We start from the raw sequence: 26,667 nt of genomic DNA on the forward strand, positions 1-26,667 counted from the left end.
AAAAGCTCTTATGGTTTTAAGTTCCAGGAGGAACTTGCCATAGCTCCATGCTATGGAATTCCAAGATTTGTAGTTTGGAGGGGCACCAGAGCGCTCTGACAGAGAAAACTAAATCTGTCATAACTATGAATCTTATACTTCCACCACATTGAGCCATGCAAGTTAAAGTGGCGTCAAACTGCATTATTTCTGCAATCCAGATTAGATCCAAGTAGGCCGAGGGGCCAGTGTGGTTTAGCAGTTTGAGCACTGGACTAGAATTCGTGTAGACCAGGGTTCAAATTCTGGCTTGGCCATGAAACTCACTGAGTGACCTTGGGCAAGTTATACTCTCTCAGCCTCAGAGGATGGCCATGGCAGGAACGTGCCAAGAAAACCCCACGATAGGTTCGTCTTAGGATCACCATAAGTCAGAAACTACTTGAAACCACAGAACAACAACAAAGGCCTTTTGGCCTGATCTTCTTGTAAATGGAGGGGTATCTCAAAATGGGATTGTATGTGTGTGCAAATGGGTGTGAGCATCTTAGCCTCACCTTTTACCAGCCTGAGCCATCCGCAGGGGGTGGGGGGGTTGAAGGGCTTTACAACCCCTGAAGTGGCTTTCAGGCCCTAGAAAAAGGCCATTCACTCCTAATGCCTTGTAAGAGGGAAGGGAATGATCATGGTTCCAACCTCACAGAAGCTCCTTTGTGCATCTCTACAGACTTCCTCGCTGCTGTTCTTTTTGTAGTTATAGCTGGAGATTTCTTTCAGTTCGATCTCCAATATGTTGCTGTCCGCCCAAACTAGCAAGCTGTTTTTTCCCTGTGGAATCTGGATTTAAAAACACACACAGAGAGAGTGAAATCCATGGATGAAAGTGTAAATTTGGGGGTATTGACATATTCCATATTAACAGTTCAGCACTAAACATGCATGCAGAGCTGGCATGGTGTAGTGGCTAGAGTGTTGGACTACGACTCTGGAGATCAGGGTTCGATTCCCCTCTCGAACGTGAAAACCCCCTGAGTGACCTTGGGCAAGTCACACTCTCTCAGCCTCAGAAGATGTCAATGGCAAACTTCCTTTGAAGAAACCTGCCAAGAAAACCCTATGATAGGTTCACTTTAGGATCTCCATAAGTCAAAAATCACTTGAAGGCACACATCAACAACAAATCGGGGGGGGGGGCAGTTCTATTAAACTAATTGAAATTACAGTTGGCCCTCCATATCCATCAATTTTTTATCCACATATTAAAGCATTAATGGCTTGAAATGTTTTTAGAATATGTCAATTCCAATAAGCAAGCCTTGATTTTATCTAAGGGGCACTATTTTACTATTCGTTTCATTTAATGAGACCTGAGCATCCATGGATTTTGGTATCCACGGAGGGTCCTGGAACCAAACTCCAGCGGATACCAAGAGCCCACTGTACTTGGATTTCCTTGCGAATAGACAGCATGGCATAGTGGTTTGAGTGCCGCACTATGACTGAGTGACTCTGGTGACCAGAGCATGAATCCCCGGGGGCTCAGCCATAGAAACCCACTGGATGACCTTGAGTGAATCACACTCTCTCAGCCTCAGAGGAAGGCCATGGCAAAACCGCTCTGAACAAATCTGACCAAGAAAAACCTGTGATAGATAGAGAGAAGATTGTAGACTCTCCTTCTTTGGAGCTCTGTAAGTGGAAGTTGGACAGCCATCTCTCAGAAGTGCATTAGCTGTGTGTTCCTGCATCACAGCAGGTGGACTTAACAGCCCTTGCATTCTTTTCAGCTCTATGATTCTGTGCAAGACCCACAACAGAGGAGACACCCCAATCTACATCCTGCAGCTTCGCATTGCAAGAGAAGAATGGTAGAATCATTAAGATGGCTTAAGGGGTCCCTAAATATTACCGCTGGAAGCCCCGAAGCTACCCAGAGGGTTTCCATGACTGAACAGGGGGGCCTTCAAATCCTGGTCTCCCAAATTTCTGGTCCAACATTTAAACCACTACACCACACTGGCACTGGAGTAGTCAGTTACCATAAAACTAATGGTCAAAGGGACTGAGGAGGTTTTTTTGGAAAGGGAGATCAGGAAAATCTTAAAGGAACAGAAGGAATAATGGAGGGTGGTGATGATGACAATAGCAATAGCATTTACATTTCTATACCACTTTATAGTGCTAAGCACTCCCTCAGTTGTTTACAGTGTCTTAGCCAATTGCCCCCAACAATCTGTGTACTCATTTTACTGACCTACAAAAGGATGGAAGGCTGAGCTGACCTGGAGCACTGCAGGATCGAACTCACAACGTGTGACTTTGGTGCATCAGTGGTATTTTATTTCTGAACATCACCACTCCTTCTCTCCCAGACAAACACAGAGGCAGGTAGTGCACGATTCACATCAATATCCTTCAGCTGAGGAGGTGGGGAAAGATCCACCACAAGCCAGAACAACCCTTTGATGACCATGCTAGCTAAGGGATTCTGGGAATTGCAGTCCAAAAAGGCAGCTTTTCTAAATTTTGAAGAGATCTTGGCAATTCCTACCAAAGTTGGTAGCTCCCTGATTGTCCACCTACTGAATCAGTTGCTGGAAGGTATGTCCATTCTGATGTAAGTGCCATTGATTCAGTCAGTCTACATCAGTTGAAACTATAAGAGTGCATCTGCACTGTAGAAATAAGGCAGTTTAAGTGCTGTAGTGCCATCCTATGAAATTAATCCTGGGATTTGTAGTTTTGCAAGGCGGTTAGCCTTCTCTGCCAAAGGGTGCTGCTGCCTCACCAAACTACAAATCCCAGGATTCTGTAGTATGGAGCCATAGCAGACAAAGTGGTGTCAAACTGTATTATTTTTACATTGTAGATGCACCATGCAAATTGGACCTAAGCCTAAATGTCCCTCTCATTCAGCATGTTGCTCATTCATGAGCAAAGAGTGAAGGCAAAATTCCCTCAACTGGGACTCAGTGACAGATCGATGCCACAGTAAATGGAAGATCCATGTAAGGATCATCCGGACTATCCACTATTATTGTTTCTGTCCCTCCAAGATTTTCCTGAACCTCTTTCCAAAAAACAAATAAACACTTTCTCGGCCCCTGACTGTTAGTTTTATGGTTGTCATCTACTCCAGTGCCAGCACAGTGCAGTAGTTTAAATGTTGGGCCACGAATCTGAGGGACCTGGATTCAAATCCCAGCCATGGAAACCTTCTAGGTGAGGCAAGTCACCACTCTCTCAACCTCAGAGGATAGCAAAGGCAAACCCCCTCTGAGCAAAGCTTGCCCAGTAAACCCTGTTTTGGGATCTCCAGAAGTCGTGAACGCCTTGAAGGCACACAACAGCTACTAGTCCAACGTGTGATGTACTCCCAAAAGCTGAGAAAAAGGTTCCTTACTACAAGCAAGAAAGCGCTGGGATCTTGCAGGAGGGGATCCCTGTTTCTTTCCTTAGCTTCTGCCTGGAAGACAAAGAGAATAGAGCTGTTATGCAGGGTCATCTCTAAAGCATACCCAATAAAGGTAGCACTGCTTGTGGCCCTTTTAAGGCCTCTCCAGTCCTTCCAAATCATCTCCCCTTTTTTGTCTCCTAAGAAAGGGATAAATTGTTTTTCCTGGCAACCTCCAGAAGGAGCAATTCACCTTTCAAACAGGTTTCAGAACGTCCCTGCATTATTTAGCATTTTGAAAATTAGAAATCTGCTTTTCCTGTTTTGGATTTTTGGCAGTCCATGCACAGTCTGAAGGGCAGTAAATTGGACCATAAAACGTGCTGTTGCCCTGCCTTTTTTATACCAGCTGTCCTATTTAGCTCTAAAATCCTTTGCCACGATTGTATGTATTTTTATACTTTTTATGCTTGCCAAATCTGAGAGATGACATCCCACCGATGCATACACTGCATGCCCACATACATTAGGATCTTTGGGAAAAATACACCCACCACTTTCTAATGCGGGAGAATCCACACACACACACACACACTCTGTCATGGAAGAAAGACCTGGGGGCTAAAGATGTGGCAGAAGAGGTGCACAGGATTCTGGGAAATGTAGTCTTCAACCACAGACCTATGCACAAGTTGTAAAGAATTATCAGCCAACAAACCATTCAAACTAAATAGTTACAGATGAGTTTCTGTATTTACACCCTTTAATTTGTCCAACCAGACTGTGATAGTTTAGCACCTTTCATGGAGGAAGCACTTATTCTAAGCATTCGAGGGAGATGGCTATCTGTCCTCTCTATGAAGACTTCCACTGAAGGAATTAAGATGGGATATTTTTTTCCTTGCAATTTGAATCCGTTGGTTTGTCTCCTAGTCTCTGGAGCAGCAGAAAACAAGCTCATTCCATCTTCTCCATGACGTCTCTTCAAATATTTGAAGATGGCAGTCATGTTATCTGTCTCCTTTTCTCCAAGCTAACCATACCCAGCTCCCTCAGTTGTTCTTCATAAGGTTTGGTTTCCAGAGCTTTCGCCATCTTCCTTGTCTTTCTGGATACATTCCAGCTTCTTGAAATCAGTCTTGAACAGGGGTGCCCAGAACTGCCCTGGCATTGGAGGAAGAGAAGACACTGGCACAGCTCTATCAAGCCAAGACCCAACAGGAGATGAAAGCCCTTCCTTCCATCCCAACTGCCACTGTCCTAGCATCAGAAGGAGAGAGGAAGCTGGCACAGTTCCATCATGCCCAGGCTCAGCAGCAGATGTAATGTATTCCCTCCATCCCAATTGCCACTGCCCTGGCATTGGAGGGAGAGAGAAAGCTGGCACAGTTCCATCATGCCAAGGCCTAGTAGGAGATGAAAGCCCTTCCCTCCTTCCCAACTGCCACTGCCTTGGCATTGGAGGGAGAGAGGAAGCTGGCAATGCTCCATCATCCCAAACTCCAGCAGGAGATGAAAGTCCTTCCGTCCATTCCAACTGCCATTGCCCAGGCATCAGAAAGCGAGAAGAAGAAATAGTATCTGCTGGACTTAATCCCCTTTCACATTGCCATTCCCTTTCCTTTTTTTTTGGTCATTTCTTAATTAGATTGTTAGTTCTAGGTCAGGGAACTGTTTTATAGTTCTTTTATTTGCAAAACACCATATAATAATAGCTGGACACAGTATGGCAGGTGAGGTCTGACCAAAGCAAAGCAGAGAGGAACTACTACTTCCCTGGCAACCAGTGTGGTGTAGTGGTTTGAGCATTGGACTATGACCCTGGAGACTAGAGTTCGATTCTCCGCTCAACCATGAAACCAACTGGGTGACTTTGGGCAAGTCACATACTCTCAGCCTTGGGGGAGCCTAGAGAGGCAAACCACCTCTAAAGAAATCTTGCCAAGAAAACCCCATTATAGTGTTGTCATAAGTCAGAAACTAGTTGAAGGCACACAACTACTACTACTTCCCTCTTATCTGGACACCACACTCTTGGGATGCCACCTAGAATTGCATTGGCCTTTTTGGCTATTTATATATTTAATTTTATTTATTTCATTTAAATTATTGATATCCCTTCTTTCCCCCAGACTGGAATTCATCATGGCTGCCACATCATGGCTGCCACCATGGCTGACTCATGTTTAGCCTGGGGTCTATTAAGCTCACTGGTCTTCTTTGCCATCTCTTCACAGCCCCTCTCCTCCACAAATCTGTTTTTCTGGAGCTACTGTTATCGTGGTCTGTGTGCATCATGTGCGTGTGAGGTCAATGTGGGCGTGGGAGCAGTGGATCAGATCAGGGCATTGCCACAAGGGACCAGTTCTTTCTCATAACATGTAATTAGCCCATGGCCTTTTGCTGCCATCCTGTTGTTGCAACAAATAGGGGAGGCTTTTGACAAAGGGAGGAGTAATAAACACTTCGAGGAATAAAGAACCACATTTCTGCAACCTCAGCAGATGGAGATGAAGTGGGCATTTGATTCAAAAGGGCAGTGGAATGAGGCAAAGCCTCTACAGCTCCGGAAACCCACTTTGAGATTTGTTTCCTGGTTGGTTTGCAGCTTTCATGATGCTTACCAAAAATAACAGTTCCCAAAGCAGGTTAAGAATAATGCAAGCATGCAGTTTAGAACAAAAACCAAAGTTCTAAAAGTCACAATTGTTTTTAAAGAGAATTCAGTAGGAGACACAAGGAGGGAAAGCAATTTTAAAAATTGTAATTCTTGTGTTTGTGTGCCTTCAAGTTGATTCTGACTTATGGCGACCCTAAGGAGAACCTGTCATGGGGTTTTCTCGGCAGGTTTCTTCAGAGGAGAGTTGCCATTGCCATCCTCTGAAATTTTATATTTTGTAGATACCTTATACACATAGCCTTATAAACATACACATAATTTTATACATGATATTTTAATAGTTTTGGACATGAAACAAAGTTTGTGTACACTTAACCATCAGAAAGAAAAGGTGTCACTATCTCAGTGCCAGTTTTGGTTTTCGGAATATTTTGGATTTTGGAATAAGGGAGACTTTAGCCTGTAGTTCCTTAAGGAGAATCTACAGGTCAGCAGCTTCACAGAAAAGCAGAGTGGATGGGTTTTGGACAAAGATTTGAAGGAAAAGAGAGAAAATCACAAAGTCCAGGCAATTCTCACTAAGCTGAGCTCAGAAATTCTCATTTGAACTTCAGTTCCCAGAATCCCCTGAAGAGTAAGGTTTGTGGTCTTGCTGGCTGGGGGAGAATGAGCGCTGAAGTCCCCAAAAGTACCTTTTCCAAGCTCTGTGTTGACTTTTGTGGGAAAACTGGGGTGGTCTTTGATCAGATGAAACCTTTTAATGCTCCTCTCCCTGAAACAAAAAAGGAAGAGGTCACCAAGCTTGGCATTTGCTTTGGCTTAATGGACTTCCAGGAAAAATGTGTATTTATATCAGGACTCCTGTAATGGCTGTCTTTCACAAACCTCATTATTATTGAATTGCAGAATAGTCAGGCAGAGCAACATTTGTCATCAGCAAAAAGATCACTCATTGCTATTGCTTTTGACAGATGCTGAGTAACTCTGTCTTCAGCAATTCTTGCAACCCTTTTGAAGCTGGATTGTTCAAACCAAGTTGCCTCCTGCAGTGACAGATGGATGGGATGCCAGGGTGGCATTTGGGCAAAGTGTGGGCTGTGGGTTCCCTTGAATCTACATTTCTGTTCCTTGAAGCCCCCTTCCACTCCCCTAAACCCCCCAAAATATTGCCCCCCAAATGCAATTCTGGGGCACTTTCCTCCCAAGCCACACTGAAAAACCCACAAACACCTCAAAGCACGAGACAATGTCCCATTTGTTGTTGTTATGTGCCTTCAACTTATGCAGACCTTAAGGCAACCCTACAATGGGGTTTTCTGGGGCTGAGAGTGTGTGATTCACTCAAGGTAACCCAATGGATTTCCATGGCTGATCAGGGAATCAAACGCTTGTCTCTAGAGTCGTAATCCCAATGCTCAAACCACTACACCATACTGGTAGAACCCCATGCTTACCCCCCCCCCCAATATCTCATTTGTCCTCTGCAGATCATCTCAAAATGGCTACTTTCTGATGCCATTTGAGAGGAACTGCAGGGGACAGGGACATGGAAATGGAAAGAAAATGGAAATATTGCCCCCTACAAGCACCCCAGAACCTTGCAGAGGAAAACAGAGGTATTTGGGCTTGCTGTGGTGGGAGGGATGGTCTGGGGGCTGGGATTCTGGAAGTTAATGATGGGACGGTTATTCTTTTTTTGTGTTGAGATGTTTGCATTTAGCACATGCTACAGAATCCACCATCTTGGAAGAGACATGTGCTCCCCTTGTGTCAGACAAAGAGAAATGTCCCCTTTAAGAAGGGCCTACTTTTTACCAGTTTGGGAAGTTTTCTTCTATAGAAAATAAGGAGTAAGTTTTTCTTTTAAAAAAGCTGTCAGAGTTGTGTCCTTTTGAAACTATGAAATATAAATTACCATTTAGATTCAGGGTGGAGTTTATCACATGAGACAGATCCCATGCAGAAACCTGATTTGAAGTGAACCCCCCCCCCCAAAAAAAAAAAAAAAAAAAGCTTTCACACGATGTTCAGGGTTAACTCGAACAGAAATTAGAAATAACCCACAAAAGTGGGTAGTTTTTCAGATGACGTTTGTGTCAATGAGCAATAATGTGACATTAATCCGAACACGAAGTCAACAAAACCCGTTTCTTTTTACTTTTGGGAACTTCCCAAAAGGAAAAAGGAGTATGTTTTGTCGACATTGCATTTGATTCAGTGTTGCATTACTTCTCAGTGATGCTAATGCGTCTGAGAAACAACCCACAAAAGCCAGTTTTAAAATCCTGTTTCTGCACGGGATTTAACCAATTTGCCTCTGTGTGATAAAGTCCTACGCTGGGTTTTATTGGAGCCACTGCCATTGATTTTACAGGAGCTCTCCAAGGTGCTGGAACTAGTTTGGAAATACTGTTTAGAAGCTTCAGTAATCCTGGGCCTAAAGCCCTTTGTTGCTGTGTGCCTTCAAGTCATTTCCCACTTATGGCAACTCTAAGCTGAACCTGTTGCAAGGTTTTCTGGGCAAGTTTTGCAGAGGGGGTTTGCCATCGCCATCCTCTGAAGCTGAGAGAGTGTGCCTTGCCCAAAGTCACCCAGTGGGTTTCCATGGCTTGAACTGGGATTCAAAACCTCCAGAGTCCTAGCCCAACGCTCAAATCACCATGCTAGCTCCCTTCCATTTTTGTGAAACTGGGCATCTTTTTCCATTTTCCACCTCCTTCTGTTCAGATTCTCAGCTAGCCCCAGGTTTTGGTTATGGGGAAATCACACAGCTGACCAGTAGAGAATGATGCCTGGTTTGCAAATATAGCTTCAATTTGTGGTCTTCTGCCAGGGAATAAACTGGGAATCTTTAGAGCAGGGGTAGGAAATTTCAGGTGACAAGGTGGGCCACATTTGCCCCCCAGGATTCCTTGGAGGGCCATACCCTCCCCATTGCACCCACTCAAACAAATAAAATCATATTTTTGCCCCCAACAGCCTCTATTTGGGGCTTTCCTGGGCCCCTAAGGGCATGTAGGGCAAAATAATAATAATGCTTATTTATTTATTTGGAGTATTTATGCCCGCTCTTCATCTACAAAGGGTCTCAGAGTGGCTAATAATTCAATTTTAATAATATTAAATTTTAATGATTAATTCATAGTAATCCAACTCTGGGTGTTTTTTTTTAATTCCCTGGGGGTCAAGGGGTCTCCAGATATGGTAAAATGCCTTCTGCATGTGCTGGTGATCATTTTTGATGGCAAAAAAGGTTTGACCTTTGAAAGCAACAGAAATGGCCTTGGGAAGGCACATTTGGCCCATAGGCTGCACATCGCCCACACTGTGGCTGTTGGGCAAGAGCTGATTTTTAAAGTTACATCTTTGTTTTTATTGGAAGAGTGGGGATGATCCATAGACTAAAGGAACTGCCTTGACTTAAGTCCTATTTTGCAGACTCAAATGACTGAAAACAGCAGTGGTGCTGCTTCCCGCAGGATTTGTGCTCCTTAATGCACTTAATCCAGTAATTACAGGCAATTAACCCCGTGGTAAGTGTGCCTTGGAAACCTTTAATTTATCATTAAGGCATTCTTCTAGTGGGTGCTAGGCTTCAGCAGTTGAGCTGAAACCTCCTTCTGTAGAGACATAGCTCAGAAAGTATTTCCATCTCTAGCTGTGCAAAGCAAGTTGGGCTCGGCATGGTATCCTTCTGTGTCATCTCTGTGGGCTTCCGGCAATTTTAATGCCAGGCAAGGAAGCCCAGGGTGATGCTGGAATCAGAGCAGGGGATTTGTCAGGTGATGCCATTTTTTCTGTTGAAGTTGATAGCTATAGAAGTGGAGCAGGAAAGAGAGCATCAGACCCTTGAAGGAAGGCATGTAGCTCAATTCATCTGCTCTGCATGGAAAAGGTTCTAGGTTTAGTCCTAGGCATCTCTAGTTAAAACAGAGTAGATTTCATAGAATCATAGGCACCTAGAAGTGGAAAGGACCCAAGGGCTATCCAGTGCAACTCCTTCTGCCATGGAAGAAGACACCATCCAAGCCCTTCCTCAGCCTCAAAGCCTCCAATTTTTGTTTTTTTCCTCCTGTTTGGTTTGTAACATCTTGCCTGATGAAGAAGCCCATGGAGCTTCAAAAGCCTGGAGCAAGTGTATTGTGCATCTTGGTTGGCCAATAAAGGTATCACTGATGGATTTTTGTTTGTGAGAGTTTCCTGTGGTCGTGATAAAAATAATCTACTGACCACCTTCCCAGGAATGCTCTTCATCTTCCACAACAGCTCCTTTTCTCATTTCTGACATGCTTGTGTCCAGACTCTCAAGGCCTCTTTGTGACTCATTCAGTTAAAGCTGAGTATCTTTTTGTGTTGCAAATGGATGTTAGTCTCCCAGTCGCATGTGGCCAGAGGTGCCAGCCTGCAATAAATACCCCTCCATACCATCTGAACTAAGAACAAAAACAGCAAAATGCAGACTTATGACTAACATCTTTCCCCCCTTCTGTATGTTTTTTAACACCTTGCCTGATGAAGAAGCCAGTGGAGCTTCAAAGGCTTGCAGTGTGTATATTGCATATTTTGGTTGGTCCAATAAAGGCATCACTGTTTGGTGGGTTTTTTATGTTCCTGGATTATGTTACTATACAGCCAACACGACTACCACTGGATGTTTTCAGTTAAAGCTGTGTTGTCTCAGTGTTTCAACTCACAGCTGCCCATCTGATGGGTCATGATTAGGAACATTCTGGTACCTGTGTCATCCCCTCTCGCCTTCATAAAGACATTCAGCCTCCACCAGCGTGGCCCACTGGAAGATATACTGAGCTGGAAGGAAACAGGCGCTTGGCTTGTATTCCAATCCATCTCTCTTTCCCGTGTGTGGCTTTAAGCATGGGATTTGCCCTCTTGCTAATAAAACACCCTGTTCTGTAGCCTCAGCCAACACTGTCGATTGTGACTGATATCCCAGCATTGTTTATGAGAGCGGGGACGTCACAGCAGAAGGTGTGAATTGCTCACTATGGAAAGACAGAATGGCTGGAGGTCAGCTTCTCAGTCGGCTGGATTTGGTTCCAGGAACCCGGTGGATACCAAAATCTGTGGATTTTGCTAAGTGCCGTTATAGACAAAAGGGTAGTAAAATGGTGCCCTTTATATAAAATGGCAAAATCAAGGAAATTTTTGTTTGTGAATATTTTTGCACCGTGGTTGGTTGGTTGAATCCGTGGATGCAGAATCCATGCATACGAAGGGCTGACTATACTAAGTATGGGGAGTTTTCACAAAATAAGTTCATAGTTCTCATGGTTTGAAAAACTGATTTTCATAGGCTAGGGTTCTAGGGAATAAGGGGCATATGTAAATATATAATAAAAATGGTGTTATTACCATTATTGTTATATTATAATTTTTGTTGTTGTGTGTCTTCAAGTCATTTCCAACTTATAAAAAACCCCAGGCAAACCTATTGCAGAGTTTTCTTGGCATGATCTGGGGTTTTCTTGGCCTGGCTGAGTGGGAACTTGGTCTCTCAGTGTCCTAGTCCAACACTCAAAACACTGCACAACATTGCCTCTTATAATAAAAGTATTACTATTTATGGTAAATAGTTAATTCTTTTTAACTTTTGTAAAATATAATGTTAATTTGATTACTGGAAAGCACTTTGGGTTGAGGAAGACCCAGGAAGGATGGTTCACACGTTCATGGAGTCTGCAGTTAACAAGGGCAGCGAAGGATGGCATGTTGGCAAAGGTCTCCAGTGGCTTACAGAAATCTGCCATCCTCTCCTCATAGAATCCTAGAGTTGGAAGAGACCTCAAGGGCTATCCAGTCCAACCCCATTCTGCTATGGAGGAACACGTAATGAAAGCATCCCCAATAAATGGTCATCCACCCTCTGTTTAAATACCCCTCCCCCCAAAGAAGACTCCATTACACTCTGAAGCAGCATTTTCCAGAGGCTGAGATTTATTCCCCCCCTAAATTTTATATTTCTACATTTTAATGTTGTTGCACTGTTTTTAAATTGTATTGTTTTTTAATTTGCTGTTATCTGCTTTGAGTCCCTATGTAGGGAGCAAGGCAGGATATAAGAAAAGAAAATAGTAGTACTACTAGTAGTAATAATAGTAGTAGTATTAATACAAAGATATAGCTGTGTTAGTCTGCTTTTGTTTTCCTATCATCATCATCAACATCATCATCATAAATACCTAAATAAATAAAAAAAACATCATCAATTATGTGGAGAGATCTTGTAGCACCTTTGAGACTCACTGAAAGAAAGAAATTGACAGCATGAGCTTTTGTAGACTTCAGACTACTTCCTCCAGATGCATCTGAGGAAATAGACTGAAGTCTATGAAAACTCAACTTCTTTCGTTCAGTGAGTCTCAAAGGTGCTACTAGACCTCTCCACATAATTGATGATGATGATGACGATGGTGGTGGTGGTGGTGATAGGAAAACAAAGGCAAATCCCCTTTGAACAAATATTGCCAAGAAAACCCTGTGGGTCATCTGCCATAAATCCAAAACGACTTGAGGGCACATAAGAACTAGAACAACAACCAAGCTGCCTTGCATCCCATCCCAGGACAAAGACACAGTGTAAATTCAAGAAATAAATAGATGCCAGGATGCTTAGGGGATTCTGGGTGTGGTAGTCCATCTGAATCCATTTCCCAACTTTTACCAGGCTTTCTCCTTTTTCTGCCAGGAAAATGTCACCCTTTTTCATTTCTCCCTACCAAGCTTCTGTTGTAAAAGCACAGGAGCAGGGCCAAGAGAAAAGATGACAACTTAGCCCCTGGTTTTCGCCATCTGGGATGTCATCCCAAAGACAAAGGGGAGAAATTGAATCATATTAAGTTGCATCTGATGATCCCAGGTTTTAACGGATTTACTGAGCACAGCATCACTGCCAAAAGGGGAAGCAGTGAATCTGTTCTCCTGCCTCCGTTCATGCCACAGATTAATCTTGTATTGAATTGATTCTGTATTAGTCACTAACTCAATTAAGAGCTAGCTCTTTCTGATTTAATTGCAAAGATAAACAACAACGGCATTCATTCCTGTACCACACAGGGGACTGGCAAAGGTAGTCACCGAGGAAAAACAGATCGTAAGACTCTAATTTTGAGAGTACTGAATATAAATGCATATAGCTCACTAAGCAAGAGATTTAGACTGTCCATCTTGCTAGACTTTGTCTGTTTCAGCCCTTGCAAAAGCTGGGTGTTCAAATGACAACCAGAGTTTGGAAAGACAGTGAGAAAAGAGTCCCTGCATTCAATTAATCACTAATAAACTAAAAAAAATTACCATAATTCAGTTGAATTTAGACTAGAAAGGGGGGAAATCTAACAATTACATTTATGGCAAATGCAATGACAAAACCCCTCTGAAGAAAGTTGCCAAGAAAAACCACCCTAGGGTTATCATAACCACTTGAAAGGCACACAACAACAGCAAACCTCTGACAATAGTTCCCAGAATCCACTGACCGTGGTGGCTGGGGGAATTTGGGAGCTGTGGTCCCAAGAGAATGACCCTCCCTGCATCAAGGCAGAAGAACTTGGGCCAGCCTTTCTACATGAGAACCTTTTGGCTAATGCTGCCCTCCAAGGCTTGTTGCTGGACTGCAAGGCCTAGCAGCCCTAACCAGTGGTGATGGATGCTGTGAGTTACAATGCAACATCCTGCTTTGCCCTTCTGGGCTGCAGATACCGGGGATCCTTAGTTTGTGAACCATGTGCCTCACCACAAAGCCATATTTGTTATAGCTGCTTCTAATAGAGAAATTGTGTGGTGAGTAGCAACAGGATTGGAGCAAAGCCATGGAGAAAGAAGAGGAGGATGTTGGCCTGCGGTTTAAAATATATATATATTTTAAAAACCTTTAATGGGGAGCAAGCATCCAGAGATATAAATCCAGAAAAAGCCCAGTGATACTTTGAACGTAGTCACCAACCACAGATTGCTGAGTGTGGACTGGTGTGATGACTGGTCCTTCAGTCATCTGGGAACTTCTTCTGAACCATAAGGGGTTAATCTGGGAGGAGGAACATGCTAATGAGAGATGACATCACATGCTAATGGGCTGTAGCATCATAGCTGATGTAAGGTCTACCTGACCAATCAGGGAGTAGGACCGCGAGATTCAAGAACTTTCTATGGGGAATCTTTAAAAGGCCCTTTGATGCCATGCGCTCCTTTGTCTCTCTCTTGATCCTCCCCTGAGGGGGAACCAGATGATGTCTCTTTGAGTCTGGGAGACACAGACTCAGGGATGCAGGTAGAGTTGGCCAGGAGCCAGCTCCCTGCATCCAGGAACTCAAAAGGACTACAAATCCCATCTTCCGTGAGTAGTTAGGAATCACTATACAAAAAGACCTTTTCGCTGCCACCACCCAGTGAATTAATCAGATTTATATTTATATTGTAGCTCCCCAGCTACCCCTTCCTCACACACACTGGGACTTGTGAGGAATAGAGAGAGAGAGATCTAGTTTCCTTTCTTGCCAACCCAGAACCACCAGTAGCCGAGTTAAGGCGCGTGTACAGGAGCAGAGCGATAGCAGATGCTTTTTAAGAAAGAAGTTTATTTTAAAAAGGGATAGAATAGGATAGAAAGACTTTATATCGCTCTTGCAAAGCCTCCTTGCCTTGCAGGTCAAAGAACATAGTTACAGAGTTCATTCCAGACAAGCCATTGTTGAAAATAACAAAAAGCCTAAACGCACTAGCTAACACATTCCTAACTACTCACGGAAGATGGGATTTGTAGTCCTTTTGAGTTCCTGGATGCAGGGAGCTGGCTCCTGGCCAACTCTACCTGCATCCCTGAGTCTGTGTCTCCCAGACTCAAAGAGACATCATCTGGTTCCCCCTCAGGGGAGGATCAAGAGAGAGACAAAGGAGCGCATGGCATCAAAGGGCCTTTTAAAGATTCCCCATAGAAAGTTCTTGAATCTCGCGGTCCTACTCCCTGATTGGTCAGGTAGACCTTACATCAGCTATGATGCTACAGCCCATTAGCATGTGATGTCATCTCTCATTAGCATGTTCCTCCTCCCAGATTAACCCCTTATGGTTCAGAAGAAGTTCCCAGATGACTGAAGGACCAGTCATCACAACTGGGAAGGAAAATGAGAACATTTAGGGAAATTGGAGAATAGAAAGGAAGAGAGAATGGCCAGTTGAAGGAAAGAGTCAGAATGGAAAAGCTCGAAAGAGGACTGGGTGGATGGTGCACTTTTCATACTTGTTCAGAAGCAGAAATGATAGCACTCTGGAACTGTCATGGCTGCATCCTGTGAGATCCTGGGATTTGTAGCTTGTTGTGGCACCAGAGCACTCTTGACAGAGAAGGCTAAATATCTCACAGAAGTACAGATCCTGGAATTCCATAGCATTGAGCCATGTTAGTTAAAGTGGTGTCAGACTGCATTGATTCTGCAGTGCAAATGCAGCTGGGAGACCAGGAATTGAATCCCCGCTCAGCCACAGAAATGCACTGGGTGACCTTAGGCAAGTCACACACTCTTAGCCTTAGAGGAAGGCCATGGCAAATTTCCTCTGAACAAATATTGCCAAGAAAACTCCTGTGATAGGTTTGCCTTAGGGTCACCATAAGTCAGAAACGACTTGAAGGCACACAACAACAACAACAACAATTATGGATTGCCACCTTTTTTAACAGAGGTGACGTTTCTTTCCAAATCTTCCCCTGCTATGAGCAGCTGTAGGAGCATATTATTATTATTATTATTATTATTATTATTATTATGCATGTTACAAACAATTACCATACTTAGATGCTTTCATACATTTATGTTTAACATGGACAAAAGAGAAAGAATACAAACAAACAAAAAGAAAGCCTTTAAATAAACTAAACCGTTACTATTGTTTTGTTCCATTTTTCTAAAATTTTACTATTTATACTTCCATTGATTACATTTGTATTGTGTGATTGTTTCTTGAAAATTATTACCACTTCCACTTAAGGTTATGATTTCTGTTAACTTCAGTATTTCTATTGCTCTCTTAATTTCTCTAATCCTACTGTTCTTACTATAAAGCAGCTGCAGGACCATATTGAGCATCTTCCATGGTATGTTCTCACCACAGTGGCCAAAAGCCACATCCATGTTCAATGGTTGCTGGTGACTCCCATGTCAGTGGGTCAGTGAATCCACTCCAGGTTTTAATCCAAGTTGTGTGGGAATTATAAGTGGTGATGACCTTGTTCAGTACCTTGGACAGCTCCTTTAAAGCTCTCTAAAGCCTGGAGTGGATTGACTCTGCCAGGGAGATGGGAGTGGATTCATAGCCATTTCATCTTATTGGACATGCAGTTGGGCATTGAGAGATAGCCCTGAAGAAGATCTTGCTGAAGATATGTCTTGGACTAGAGCTCCTAGAATCCCTCAGGGACTGTGCTGGACATGGTAGTCATCACAACCGTTTCCAGGTCCTGTGCTAGCATGACATTTCCCTTTCATTCTATACAGTGATAGCACCATAATTCCACTTTAACATGGTTCCATCCCATGGAATCTTGGCATTTGCAGTTTGGAGAGGGATGCTTAGATTTCTCAGCCAAAGAGCTCTAGTGCCTCCCCAAACTACAAACCCCAGAATCCCACTGTATGCAGCTATTAGCAGTTAAAGTAGTGTTATAATTTTGTCGTGTGAACAGGGTCTAGGTGAAAGCCTTACTTTTGGAAGAGAATAAATCAGGCAAAATACCCAATGTGCACAATGTGCGATTGTTGAGGACTTTCTTTTTAGTATAGTAGTGTATTATTTTAGTATTTCAGAATTTTAACATTTTACACTGTTATGATTTTTCATTTTATTATATATGTCTGAAGTTCCAGCCTTTGATAAAAAGGACATTACAAATAAATGTTGTTGTTCAGTGATTTCTACAATTTCTCATTCTAGTTGCCAGTTGATGCAACCAAGCTGCCTAGGCACCCTGAATTTGCATCACCTGGTGCAGCATTTGTACAAGTTCACTTGTTTATTTGTGGATGGGCAAGCTTTGGTACTTGGAATACCATCGCAACACATTTTTGGCTTCTCTGGAGCACTGCAGGGCTGTCATTGTGCTGTTGTAGGTGCCATATTGGAGGCCAGAAGTGATGTTGCATCTCTCCCAGTCATCTGGGAGATGGCTTGTGGTGGAGTCTCCTTCTTTGAAGATTTTTAAACAGAGGCTGGATGACCATTTGTCCGGAGTGTTTTGATTATGTCTTCCTGCATGGCAGGAGGTTGGACTGGATGGCCCTTGCGGTCTCTTCCAACTGTAGGTTTATATGAATCTATTATCTTCTTTGGGTGGGAGTGTTGCTTGGCAGGGGGATCCCACTTGAAATAGCATCTTTAACTGTTTGGAAGCCTTTGCAAGCATCAAAGAGTTGCTTTGACAAAAAGGTCACTTTTCCAAACTCTGCTGTTTGCAGAATCCTCTGATGTTTGCAGAAACAGAAACCCATGGATTAGGCTCTCCAAATGTTAAAAAAAAAATATCATATCCGTCTGATGATTCACTGGGACTCCTTTGATTCTACTGTATTATTTCATGCTTTAGCCTGATTATGGGAACACACAGTTCTGTAATTCTCCAAGATTTTACAAGATGTTACAGAGGTCTTTAAACAGAGGCTGGATAGCCTTCTGTTGGGGGTGGTTTGATTGAAAGTTCCTGCCTGGCAGGGAGTTGGACTGAATGGTCCTTGTGGTCTCTTCCAACTCTATGATTCTATGGTTCTTTTATTTATTTAATATGGTACATGCCTTGGATTGCTATTATTGCTATTATGAAGTTACATTTGGGGAGGGCAGGGCATAACCAGATGTTGTGTTACATTGTGTTCTTGTGAGGCTGAGAGGGTGTGCCTTGCCTGAGTTCACCCAATGGAAGGCAGTGGCAAACCTTCACTGAATCAACCTTGCCAAGAAAACCCTAGGCTTGAGTAGCTATAGATCAGTGTCACCTTGAAGGCACATAACAACAAACCTCACTCGTTGTTGTTCTTACTTGCTGTCAAGTCTACTTTGATGTACAGTGACCCTCTGAATGAGAGACCTCCAAAAGCGCCTGCTATTAACCAAGTCTTGCAAACTCAGGGTTGTAGCTACTTGAATCAGTCCATTCTGTATATGGTTTTCCTCTTCTGCTACTGGACCAGTCTAGTTGTTGTTGTTGTGTGCCTTCGAGTCATTTCCAACTTATAACAACCCTAAGGTGAATCTATCATGGGGTTTTCTTGCAAGATTTGTTCAGACAATCTTTTTCTTTACTTTCCCTTGAGGCTGAGAGCATGTGACTTGCCTAGGGTCACCCAGTGGGTTTGATGGCTGACTGGGGAATCAAACCCTGGCCTCCAGAGTTGTGGTCCAACACTCAAATCACTAGGCTATGAGTTTTCACAATTAAAAAAACCCTCCTCATTCCAGTCATATAGAATATGATCTGGCCACAAGAAATTCTCAGGAGTTCAGGCTTTTCCTTGTCCAGCTTTCACAACCAGACATAGAAACTGGCGATGCTATGGCATGGATGATTTTTGTCTTTGGTTTTTAATGAGACTTCTTCATATTTGAGGATCTTGTTTAGTTCCTTCACAGCTGCCCTCCAAGTCTTAGGGTGTAGAAATAATACCCTGTAGAAATAATGCAGTTCAGCACCACTTTAACTGCCATGGTGCCAACAGAATCCTGGGATTTGTGGTTTTGCAAGGCACCAGCACATTTTGGCAGAGGAAACGAAAGATCCTGTAAAGCTAGAAATTCCAGGATTCCATTTAGGAAAGGCTAGTCCAGTCCCTTGTCCTGATGACTGTGTGGGATGGTTCATTTGTTGTTAACTGCCCTCAAATCAATGCCGACTCAGGGCGACCCTATGGATAAGACATCTCCAAGACCCCCTGTTCCCCACTGCCCTGTTTAAGTCTTGTAGATTCATGCCCATGATTCCCTAATTGAGAGTATCCATCTGGCGTGTGGTCTTCCCCTCTTTCTATGGCCCTCCACCTTTCCTAGCATTATTGTCTTTTCCAGTGAGTCATGCCTTCTCATCATGTGGCCAAAATACAACAGCCTCAGTTTCATCATCTTGGCTTCCAGAGAGATTTCTGTTCTAAAACTTATGTGTTTGTCTTTTTGACCATCCACAGCATCCTCAGCACTCTTCTCCAGCACCACATCTCAAATAAGATTATTTTCTTTGTGCCTGCATTCTCTACTGTTCGTCTTTCACATCCATACATGGTCATGGATAATACAATGGCTTGGATGATCCTCACTTGAATCTTCACTTGTGTATCTTTACCCATTAGGATCATGTCTACTTCTTTCAGGGCTGCCCTTCCCATTCCTAGTCTTCTTATTTCTTCACTGCAGTCTCTGTTCTGACTAATGTTTGATCCAAGATATAGGAACTATTTTGATTTCCACATTATCTAGGTTGAATTTATGGTGTTTCTCCATGGTCAATATTTTTGTTTTCTTTATATTCACCATTAAGCCTGCCTTTGGACTTTCATCTTTGACCTTCCTTAATAATTGTTCCAAGTCTATAATGTTTTCTGCTAGCAGCATGGTGTCATCTGCTTATCTTAGATTGTTTTAAAAAATATCTATCAGCTTATTTTAGATTGTTGTTGTTCTTTCCTTCCATCTTTACTCCTTCTTTTTCTGAGCCTAAGCCTGCTCTTCATATGATATTTTTTGCCTATAAGTTAAACCAGGGGTAGGCAATGTTTTTGAGCCAGGGGCTGGGTTGGTATCCCTCAGACAACTGGGGGGCCGAAGCCAATAAATAAATAAATAAACAATTCTTTTAAAAATTAATTAAATAAATAAACCGGGACAAATGTAGGACAACATTTTCAAATGGTGGATACTTTTTTTAAAAAAGTGGAGGACATGCAAAAAAAATGCTGATTTTTTTTTTAAATGTTAATATAAATGCATGTTTCTGAGGCATCTATAGACAATTGCCCCCCTTGCCCCTGTGCGTGAGAGGCCAAAGGCCCCGGCAGCAATCGGCGGCAGGACCGGGCTGGGGCTGGTCCCAAGGCCTCGCCGGGCCGCATCCGGCCCGCGGGCCGCAGGTTGCCTACCCCTGAGTTAAACAAATAGGGTGAAAGGAGGCATCCTTGCCTGGGCCCTTTGCCAGTTGGGAACCATTCTGTTTCTCCATTATCTGTTCTGACAGTGGCCTCTTGTCCTAAGATTTCTCATCAAGACTATCAAATGTAGTGGCACTCCCATTTCTTTAAGGGCCACCCATAGTTTTTCATGATCCCCAAAGCAAGAGGACAACCCCATAATACCAACGTACTCAGTGTAATGTTCAAAACCTCCTTTGCACCAGCTTTGTTTGGGTCTCAGTGGGACAATAATGACAAGACAAAGGCACCGGAGCCATGGGAGCTATGCTTCAGGAACTGACCCAAGATCTGATCTGGTTTCTCAAAGGTTTATTCTTAGAGCCTGTCTGGCGACATCTTGATTTCATGGCCCTCCTCTTGCCCTGTAAATGGACTGCAGTTGCATGTTTTGATTTTGCAGAGAATTAGATTTGATTAGAGCATGGCGTCTTTGGGAAAAGAAACCAAAGCAGAAAGGGAACAAGGAGGAGATGGAAAGGAAAGAAAGAAGATGATGGATGAGTGGATGGATGGATGGATGGATGGATGGATGGGTTAGAAAGGAAAGATCTTGAAAGATTATTACTGGCATGAAAGGCCTGCTAGAGCCTTTACTCCATTCACAGTGGAGGGGCCCATCTTAGGATGGTGAGTTTGAAAGAACAAAATTGCAGGCAGAAAAATAGGTTTAGCATTCCCCATAGAGGGAATATTTATTAAGGAAATATAATAGGTCCTTGGTATCCACTGGGGTTTGGTACCAGGACCCCCTGTGGATACCAAAATTGTGGCTGCTCAAAGTCCCATTATATATAATGACATAGTAAAATTGTGTCCCTTAGATAAAATGATAAACTCAAGCTTTGCTTTGTCAAGATACACACACACATACACATACATATATGCATACATATATTTACAAGCAGTGGATGGTTGAATCTCTAGGTGCAGAATTTGTGGTTACAGAGGGTGGACTGTACATTCTTGGATAGCAATGGCCTGATCCTTTCTAAACTAATCTAAAAGAGAAGAGTGTGAGGGAGACACGTTTCAGGTACCAGTGTGAACTGAGCATTCATTGATACAATCAGATGACAAGATGAGTCTATTGAGTGGTGTGCATTTTTTATGCTCCCCATCTCTCTGGGCAGCTCTATATGTATTCTAATATTAGATTAAGTCATGATGATGGTGATGATGATGAGTGCCTTCAAGTCATTTCTGACTTAGAGTGTAACCCCAAGGCAAACCTATCATGGGCTTTTCTTGTCAAGATTTATCCGAAGGAGGTTTGCCACTGCCTTCCCCTGAGGCTGAGAGAGTGTGACTGGCCTAAGGTTACCCAAGCTGGGAATCAAACCTTGTTCTCCAGAGTCATAGTCCAATAATGATAAGTATGGTTATTCTTTCTCTCAAGTGCAGCAGAGCAACCAGTACCAGAAGAAAAATGTAACTGAGGAAAAGCTCACAACCAGCATGGTGTAGTGGTTTGAGTTTTAGACTACTACTCTTGAGACCAGTGTTCAAACTCCCACTCAGCCATGGAAACCCACTGGGTGACCTTGGGCAAGTCACACTCTCTCAGCCTCAGAGGTAGGCAAAGGCAAGATTCCCTCTGAACAATTCTCACTAAGCAAACCCCATGATGGGTTCATGCCCAGGAAGACATTTACTTTGTTGGTTGTGATAAACTTGTATATTTTACATCCCTTTACATCTGACCAGAACTGGCTTTCCACCCCATCCTAAATTAATTCACATGATACTACTTTGGTTGCAAATTCTTACATTTAAAAAAGCTGTAGTTAAGTTTAGTGTTTCACAGCCCTGTGAAGAAGACAACTGTGCACATTAAATTTGCCAAACAGTGTTGCCCATCTGAGCATGTAGTGGAATGATTCAGGGTTGGAAAAAAGAATCAAGCTTCAGGACTGCCAGTTCAGCTTGATGCATTCCTTGTTCCTGCCATGTTTTCAGCCAAAGGTGACTCTTAGGAGTGATTTACACACATATACACCAGCTTTTCACCCCTCTCTTTGTACTACATTGTTTCTCAAATACCTTTCTTTCTCTTATTTTTTGCAGGATATGCGGAAACATGTCATCATGACTCTCTTGGATACTGAGCAGTCCTACGTGGAGTCTCTCCGGACCCTCATGCTGGTAAGCAGCCTTGGCAGGAACAAAGCCCAGAGAGCAAATTCACAGTTGTTACTGAATTTTCTTCAGGTGGAATGCACAGCCAAACTCTTGGTAGATAGAATATCCTAGATCTATTGGGACTAGTTACTTTTCTTTCTTTCTTTTTAGTCTTGATGAGGATTTGTACAGATAAATCAGTTATATGTCAACTGATCACTGGTCACTTATAACTTGCCAAATCATTTTTAATTATACTATGTTCAGTTCTGGGCACCACAGTTCAAAAAGATGTTGAGAGGCTGGAGTGTGTCCAAAGGAGGGCGACCAAAATGGTGAAGGGTATGGAAATCATGAAGCCCTATGAGGAGAGAATTAGGGAGTTGAGTATGTTTAGCCTGGAAAAGAGACAGTTAAGAGGTGATATGATAGGCCTGTTTAAGTATTTGAAGGGGTGTCAGATGTGGCGGATTAGTGGTTAAGACGCCAGTTCTGATGATCGGAAGATCAGAAGGTTGGCAGTTCGAGACCTGAGTCCTGCATGATGGAGTGAGCTCCTGCCACTAGTACCAGCTTCTGCCAACCTAGCAGTTTGAAAGCATGCAAATGCAAGTAGATAAATAGGTACCACTTCTCAGTGAGAAGGTAACAGCGTTCGGGGCAGTCATGCTGACAGTTAGAGCTGTTTGACAGTGGAAGACACTCTCTCAGAAAGTGGTGGAGTCTCCTTCTTTGGAGGTCTTTAAACAGAGGCTGGATGGCCATCTGTCAGGGATGCTTTGATTGAGAGTTCCTGCATGGCAGAATGGAGTTGGACTGGATGGCCCTTGGGATCTCTTCCAACCCTACAATTCTATGATTCTATTATTTATGTATTTAATTATTTAATAAATATGGTACATGCCTTGGTTGCATCCCATTTGTATTACTATTATGTGGTCTGCATGGGGCTGCCTTTGAAAGGTGCTCAGAAACTTCAGCTGGCCGAAAGAGTTGCAGCCAAGTTGAAAAATGCTGCTTGCTTGCTACAGGAAGCATACAACTCCTTTATTGCAACGGCTCCATTGGCTGCCAGTCTGTTTCTGGTCACAATCCAAAGTGCTGGTTTTGACTTATGAAGCCCTATATGGCTTGGTTCCAGGCTGTTTCAAGGACTGTTAAGCAATGTGTATGTCTACCTATTATATTCCACACCCTTTTGAACCAGTCTTAAGTAGAAATTGGGACAGTCTTCAATTTTGAAGCTATCTCCTCCTATCTTGCAGTGATTATGAGGTTAGCTACTAATTCCCTGTTTTCATTTCTAGCATGGTGTTTAAAATGCCTCAAGAGAATAGGTAGTGCATTCAACTGAATTCTCCAGGCAATGACATATTCAGTTAATGCAATTACCTCTTGCCCCAAAAGACAGCCTGTTGCCTGCCAATTGTGGATTTGTTTACCTGGGAGTAAGTCTTGCTAAATTCAATACTACTTACCATTGAGTAAACATGCCTCCTTATTAATTGTGATGTTGCACAACAAATACCGGGGTGAATGTTGGGGGGGGGGGGGTTTTGAGGGTATTGTCCCCCTAAATAAGAATTCTGCCCTTCCCAAATGATATTTTCTTTCTGTCCGCTTTCTTCACTTTTCAGCTTTTGCAACCATACATAGAAATGGGAAATACAATGGCATGGGCCAGCCTAACTTCAATATTCAATGGTATATCTTTGCACTACAGGATCTTCTCTAGTTTTTTTTCATCACTGCCCTCTCAAGTCCTAGTCTTTTCCTGATATCTTGACTGCAGTCACCATTCTGATTAATGATTGAGCCAAAATATGGAAAATCTTGAACTATTTCAGTGTCTAGGGTCTGGTACAGATGGGCCCTTTGTGGAGCGCCCATGATGTGCTAGGGTTACTTGGGGGCAGGACGTGCATACGCCCCACAACCCTGGCATGTCATGGACGCGCTACAGCTGCGCGGCACCATCCAGTTGGTGCGCACAGCGATGAAGTGCCAGCAGCGCAGCGTCCAAACGGGGCTGCGCCACAGGCCCGTCATCACGTTGTCGCTGGCGCTTTGGCATGGTGCAAGTGTGCTGCAAAAAAGGAGCCGCTTCCATGCGCGTTCCTTTCTTGCTGCACAGCAGTGCCGCACAATTTGGTTGCTATGGCACTGATGCAGAGCCCTTCCTGGTGCCTTTTTCTGGTGCTCTGTACTGCACCTTCATCATCTTGGCTTCTCTTGTTGTTGTTGTTGTTGTGTGCCTTCAAGTCTTTTCCGACTTATGCCGAACCTAAGGCAACCCTATCGTGGGGTTTTCTTGGCAAGATTTGTTCAGAGGTGGTTGGCCATTGCCTTCCATTACTCAAACCAACAACATTAGTCTTTATTACAGTCAACCGACCATCACACAACATATAAAATACATATTATAACAGTACAATAAAAACATTTGTTATTAGGTGTACTTTCCACTTATTTGCAAAATAAGTACAGGGTAGCACAATGATAAAAACAAGTTTAAGTAATTAAACTTGTTTAATCCTAAAGCCAATCTATCATGTGGTTTTCTTGGCAAGATTTGTTCAGAGGAAGTTTGCCATTGCCTTCCTCTGAGGCTGAGAGCATGTCACTTGCCCAAGATCAGTTTCATGGCCGAGCTGGTAATTGAACCCTGGTCTCCAGAGACATAGTCCAACGCTCAAACCAGTACACCATGCTGGCTTCTCTGGGATACCTTTGATTTGATCTAGGACCTTCTGTAGTGACCTCCATATGCAATAAGCTTGTACCTCCATCTGCAACTTTACACAAGATACAAAAGCATCCATATGCATGTGCAACTCCGCTTTCTGCAGTCTCAAACTGAATATTTTTGTCATTGCAAGTCAGATAAAAATGCCCATCTCATTTTTGTAAGACATCAGCAAGATTCCAGACATGATCTCGTGCTCTGGAGTCTTTCCTCATCTCTCACCCATTGCAACAGGGTCCTTCGCATTCTCTCCTCCCATTCTCATCCCCTTGTACATATTCTGCACTCTCCTGCATCTCCTATCTGTTCTCTTCCTGGCTTTGTCCTTGCTTCACCTTTGTTCCCAGCTCTCTCCCTTTCTTCTGGAGTGCTCCACATCCCAGGATCTAAATTGGCAGTGAGAGTTTCTGGCAGATTACTCTGTGAAGACATTAACTCAGTGTGGCAGCTGTGAAAAAGACAAATCCCATGCATGGGATAATTGGGGAACGGACTGAAAATAAAATGTCTGGTGTCATAAAAGGTGCAGCTGTCATTGTGAGCATGGACTGGACACATGCCTCTTTTGTTTTTTGTTTCTTTATACTTTATTTTTCTTCAGACATAAAGCATACCTGTCCAGTAATATACATTAGGATTTACTTAGTAACATAAAACACTACCTCTAAAACACTCCTTCCTCAATGCCTCTTGCAAAGTCATCCTTTCTTCCCAAGCATGTCCTTTAGAATTTATTGTTCTTTTATTCTCTTATGATGATATATTCCCATATATCTCAGTAGCCACAAAGCTTTATACTCATGTGATGCAAGGGATTTTTCTTCTGCCTCCAAGTTCATCTTATTTCCCTGTCATTCTATTACTCTACCTATAGTTTAGTTCCATCTGTTTTTGCAAAACCCATTTACCGGAAGCCATTCTTTCTCAATTACATTTGTGTCCTTCTCATTCAGACGCGCCGTCAGAATATCCATTTCCGTCATTTCTGATAATTTTAGCAGCCAATCATCTATTGTAGGAAGTTCATTATTTTCCCATTTTTGTGCTATCAAAAGTCTTGCCACTGTTATGACACATGACTCTTTTGGACTGCAGCTCTCAGAATCCGCAAGCCATGAAACTGAGCAAAGGAATATATCTATATACTGGTACAGAGATTTAAGAAAAGTTGTCATGATTGGAAAACCTTGTCCACTGAAGAATTACACACTTGGCCCTCCGTATCCACAGGTTTTTCATCCATGGATTCAACCATTTGTTGCTATTGTTGTGTGCCTTCAAATCGTTTCCAATTTACGATGAGCCTAATCTGATCCTATCATGTGTTTTCTTGGTAAGTTTCTTCAGAGGGAGTTTGCCATGACCTTTCTCTGAGGCTGAGAGACTGCAACTTGCCCAGTGGGTTTGCATGCTTGAGACAAGATTCGAACCCTGGTCTCCAGAGCTGTAATCCAACTCGCAAACCACTATTCTACACTGGCTCTCTTTTTCAGCTACCCATGGCTTCTAAATATTTTTTTAAAGAGGCCAAAATGCAAACCTTGATTTTGGAAACCCAGTGGCTGACCTTGGGCAAGTCACACACTCTCAGCCTCAGGGGAAGGCAATGGCAAACCTCCTCTGAATAAAACTT

At 43.0% G+C, this 26,667-nt stretch overlaps 1 protein-coding gene across 1 annotated transcript in view; it reads left to right on the forward strand.

The window, feature by feature from the left end:
* Positions 1-26,667, forward strand: part of ARHGEF17 (Rho guanine nucleotide exchange factor 17) — a 229,556-nt gene that overhangs the window by 130,084 nt on the left and 72,805 nt on the right. Inside the window, exon 2 of the mRNA XM_089508484.1 lies at positions 22,235-22,312. Coding sequence (XP_089364610.1) covers positions 22,235-22,312 — 78 coding nt within the window. The remainder of the gene's footprint in view (positions 1-22,234; positions 22,313-26,667) is intronic.

The sequence above is a fragment of the Sceloporus occidentalis genome, unplaced genomic scaffold, assembly GCF_023333645.1.
Source record: "Sceloporus occidentalis isolate IW3139 unplaced genomic scaffold, rSceOcc1.0.p SCAF_2, whole genome shotgun sequence".
Classification (NCBI taxonomy): Eukaryota; Metazoa; Chordata; class Lepidosauria; order Squamata; family Phrynosomatidae; genus Sceloporus; species Sceloporus occidentalis.